Here is a 5,142-nt window from a genome sequence, read left to right as displayed (position 1 = left end):
AAAAAAAAAAAAAAAAAAAATGAAGAAAAAATATCGATCCTGATTGGAAAATGTCCTATTTTCATAACGAATTATAAAACAAGATTATTTAGAAGGAGGAATAAAATTATTGGAAATTTTCATTTGCCCACTTCCGGTTCAGAACGTACTTGCACTATTTAGTGATTACCTCCGGCACTTCCGGACCATGTAAATTAGCGTCACTGTCACTTGCACCACGTTTATAAAATTTGTGTTACAACTAATATATTGCTCCATATCGTAAGAATGAATTTTTTATATTGGTAAAATTAAAAATATATCGATATGTCGTTTATAGATTTTAAAAGTATGTAAAATATGTTTCTTTTTTCTTTTTTATTGAATGATTATTAATTAAACAATATCAAAAACGGTGTTTGTTTATCGATTTGTTAAATTATAAAGATATTTATCATATTACGAAAATATGTTTTCTAACTAATATAAATTAATTTCGCATATATCGATGTAATTTATATCGACTTAAAAGAATTATTACTCATAATTTTCAACGCTTGTTATATCACGCTTCGTTTTTCTTCTATTTATGTTTCTCATCAATCTTCGATCCATTCACGATTTTTATCCATGTGAATTATTTTTATGTGTTTATATTATTCATGTACATGTTATATGTTGCGTAATTTTATAATTGGAGTTTAATTAATCCATTATTTCTCTTCTCTTTTTGCTTTTATTCTATTTTATTATTATTTTTTTTTAATATTTATCGATATTAGCAGATTTTTGCTTTTTGCAATATTAATTATTCCACAATTTGCAAATTATAAGATTTTATAAAGAAATTTATTTACAAATTGTTTTGTAAAATTTTTTATTATGAATTTTTATTTTATTCTTTTTCTTTCTTTCTTTGTTTTTTTTTTTTTTACAAAAAATAGAATTATAAAATAAGTCCTAACGATCGTATATAGAATTATTAATAAATTAAATATCGACATTGTTAACGAACTGAAAACTATATAACTATATAATGGAAACTTAAAGCATTTAGTTATCTTGATCATTCTCCAATTTCCATTCAATGTTCATCCGGTATCATATAATTAAAAAATAAACGTGAATCCATGGTTCTTAGGATTATTACGTATGTTTTTAAATAACGAAACTAAGATTCGTTACTAACAAAACTACGACGCATTTTCATGTACAGTGCATCGAGCTTTTTGTGATTAATCATCGTTACTAAACGCAGTGTGCAATAAGCATCGTTAAACACAATTTACGTTAAATGTTCATCTTATACGTGTAATGTTAAATTAGGAAGAAAAAAAAAAAAGAGAAAAAGGAAGATCAAAACTTTTATACGATGCTTCTTTTTTGAGAACGAAATTTTGTCTCATTTTTTGTCAATTACTTTTACTTTTTCTTTTTGTTTCTTTTTCCTATCTTTTCTCCTATCAAGAAATATTTCGTGGTAGAAAATCGTGATAAAATATCCACTAATGGATGGGCCAAAGACCGATTAATTACAGGATAAGTCATTTTATCGAACTTATGTCAACGCAATATTGTATATATATATATATCGCATTTTGTAATAAAACATTCATCCTATACCTTTGACTAACTTTTACGTTATGGCTTGCACGATAATACACGATCTATAAGTAACTACTTCTTTACTTAACTTATTATTACCATTGATTTGTTATTAAAGAAAAGTAAAGAAAAAAAAAAAATTAAAAAGAAAAAAAAACAGAAAGATATAAAATAAAATATAAATCGTGATGTATTACGCGCGATATGTATTAAAATATATAACGAATTTTACTTGATTTTGTGACAGGAAACGCTAGCAGTACTTCGGAATTTGTAAGGCAAGAATTGAGAAGAGCGATCGTTGGGGCGCGAACGCAACAACAGCAGCAACAAAGGATACCTAACAACATTCAGAACAACCTATCCGGACAAGTATCGCAAGATGATCTCGAAGCACTCGGTTTAACGTTTGAAATGTCTTCTGCAGGTACGTCGATCGAAAGTGGAGATTCGTTTTCCCTTTTGAAATTCGTGTGTCTGACGAGAAGGAATGGAAAAGATATTATTTCCCCGCTTAATCTCTTTTTCTTCTTAGAAATTTTTGATCGTTATAATAATCGAAACGGCGTGCGCGTGATCAGTTCGATTATTTTATTTCTGGAGGAACTCATTTTTCGATCCTTAACGATCCTCGTTGGTTTTCTCCATACTAACAAAAAAAATTGATTAGTTTTCATTTCGTTCCGCTTCACAATGTTCACCGATTTTTCATTATTATTTCTACACGTTGTAAATAACGCGTGTATTAATGGAAACTGTGAAAAAGTATTACAGGTATCCTGCATATATTATAAATAAAAATTATTTTCGAATCAAATTTATTTATATACGTTCAATTTTTTTTTTACTTTTTTTTTTTTTTTTTTTTTTTAGAAAAAAATAAGTAACTTAATCTGTAAACAATAATCTTTGTAAATAAGGACGTATTTGATTATTATTAATTATATATCGTTGAATTAAATTTTATTATAGGAAAATGAATGCAGGGATTATTTAAGCAGTAAATGAATAGAATAGAATTACTTTTTTACTTTCTTTTTTTATCGAGAGTTTCGGATAAAAGTTATTCTTTTTCGCGGATTAAAAATATTGAATCGAAAGATTGAAACATCGGTCGTTTTATAAAACTTTTTTATCTCTCGTGTGCGTGAGAACAAAATAGCTATCTGTGTGTCTACTACGTATATGTGTACAGGATTGAAAGGTGTGCCCGACACACAAACACGATTACGCCCGCTTCTTGTAAGAAAATGCAAATTACTTCTAATAAAAAGACTGGTGGTAACGCCTACTGTTACAATGTCCTAACTAGGTGAGGCTGTGGTTAGCGATGGCCCTGCCAAGAGCTGGGCCATTGGGAGTACCGGAAGTGCCCCCTCGTCCTCCAGGGTAAGACCCTTCCGACAATTACTTTTACGTATACGTATATATTATATATTTATATATACATATATACTTATTTACTTATCTCTCTTTCTCTTTATATATACAATTTTTTTTTATCTATTTATTTATTTTCTTTTTTTTTTCAAATTTATTTTCATTTTGATTTTGTATGCTATGTCTTCCCTTCTTCGCTTGGCTTCAAAACTTATTGTGCACGACATGTTTAATGAGTACTTTTTTTTTTTCTCTCTCTACGCACTGAGCGTAAAACTTGTAGAGGATATTTTAGCGCTCTCTTTTTGCATGCGTCACTCTTTCAACGTCATTATATTTATTTAATTGTCTATTTAAGTTTAGTAGAGGTATCCATGAGAATATCCGTGTATATCGTATCGTATTACGTATCGAGAAATAATATTTTTTTGGAGACAAATATATTACGTGCCTTCCTTTTCTCTAATTGTTGTTTTTTTTTTTTTCTTACAATTTTATTTAATCGAATACGAGTAGATATTTTAAATTTCGATGAGTAAGTTCTCTAAGTCCTCTATATTCGCGAATATAGACGTTTATAAGAAAATTTTGTACGATTGATCAGTCTTCCGTGCACGTATAAAGAATACACGTTAGAAAAGTGTGATAAAGCCACCAATTTGTTTGATTTGTTAAGCGTGATTATTCGTATTTCAATAATTTTTTTTCTCTTATTTTTTTATTTATTTTTATCTATATTTTTTTTTTTTTTATATATTTAGAGCCGCAGAAATAATCGTGGCATGAATTATTGAACGTTAATCAGAGAAAAATTGGAATTTCTTATTATTACATCTCTCTTCTAATCATGTTTTAATAGAAATGGAATATTTTTTTGGTATATCGAAGATTCTTGATAAATTTTCATGATATGATATCATAGTATGCTTATTTTATTCAAGTTTTACACTCAGTGGCAACTTATAAATTAATAAATGCAACTTTTGCCTTTTTATGTAACTGTATCAGTTAGTCTAATATTATCGCTACAAAACCAGAGATACAGTCTCGAAAAATAGAAATTCTTTAATTAAATGCGTCCCATACGATCTATTTACCGTCATATTTTTATGCATAAAACTAATTTTATTTATTTTTCTATATTGTATTAACTGCAAATAACCATGTAAATGTAATATGTTTTATTGTTCGCGTATAATAATTCTAGATATCAATGTTATTCTTTTCGATGATGAAAAAAAAAAAAAAAAAAAATTCTAAAACGATTCGAAAGATGAAAAAAAAGTTCAATTCTTGGGTCTTCAAAAAAACCCGTGTAGGTAAAAATTAATATATTTAAAAAAAGAAAAAGAAAAAAAGAGATATTTGCTGCATTGTATTTATATGGTATTTTTTTTTCCTTTAAAGCTGCTATATTTTAGTTAAATTAGAAAAAAAAAAGTGAGCATCTAGTTATTTATTCATTGATATTCAAGCATAAATATGATTGGTGCGGAGACACGTTGTTTCCTCTATATTTCTACAGGGTGATGGTGCCGTAAGCTTAAGCTCATTCGAAGTAATCAATATTAATCACACTGCCATTGTTGTATCGTGTAACGTACATTTAGTATTGTAATGCTTTTTCACAGTGAGCCAAATGGACATCTAAGCGCGTAGCTCCTTATTACTATTTTTCTATCGTATGCTGATTGCTCCCGTTGCATGAGGCAGAACTATTGTTACGTTAAGTTTCACGGAAGTGAGAAGAAACAGCAGCCTCTGAAGGCCATTCGCGAATATTTTTTTTTTTTTTTTTTTTTTTTTTTTTTTTTAAATTAAATTCTCTGTATCTCAATGGAATTTTCTATATTAATATTCTTTATTAATACTTTTAATTCGCGGACGGCTATAACGAATCTTTCTTTCTTGCCCATTTTTTTTTATTTTATTTTATTTTATTTTATTTCTTTTTTCAACGTTATTAGATTAGCGGCCTTTGGTGTGCATTGGAACTTTGAATGTTAGCGAACATATGTGGCTTTAGTACAGTTTTTTTTTTTGAGTTTTGACTTTGCGTTCGTCTCCGCAGAAGCATTCTATCAAAAACGATATCGATCTATCGATCGATTTGAATTCCAAAAAGTTTTTCAAGATTTTTTTTGCCGTTTATTTTATGCTTTTTGTGCAGAAGAAAAT

At 28.1% G+C, this 5,142-nt stretch overlaps 1 protein-coding gene across 1 annotated transcript in view; it reads left to right on the top strand.

Annotated features, from left to right (window-relative positions):
* Positions 1–5,142, top strand: part of LOC102680824 (nuclear receptor coactivator 3-like) — a 40,390-nt gene that overhangs the window by 33,691 nt on the left and 1,557 nt on the right. Inside the window, 2 exon segments of the mRNA XM_031514171.1 lie at positions 1,832–2,011; positions 2,897–2,973. Of these exon segments, the coding sequence (XP_031370031.1) occupies positions 1,832–2,011; positions 2,897–2,973 (257 nt within the window).

Source organism: Apis dorsata, unplaced genomic scaffold (genome assembly GCF_000469605.1).
Source record: "Apis dorsata unplaced genomic scaffold, Apis dorsata 1.3 scaffold_919, whole genome shotgun sequence".
Lineage (NCBI taxonomy): Eukaryota > Metazoa > Arthropoda > Insecta > Hymenoptera > Apidae > Apis > Apis dorsata.
This window is presented reverse-complemented; position numbering and strand designations above follow the sequence as displayed.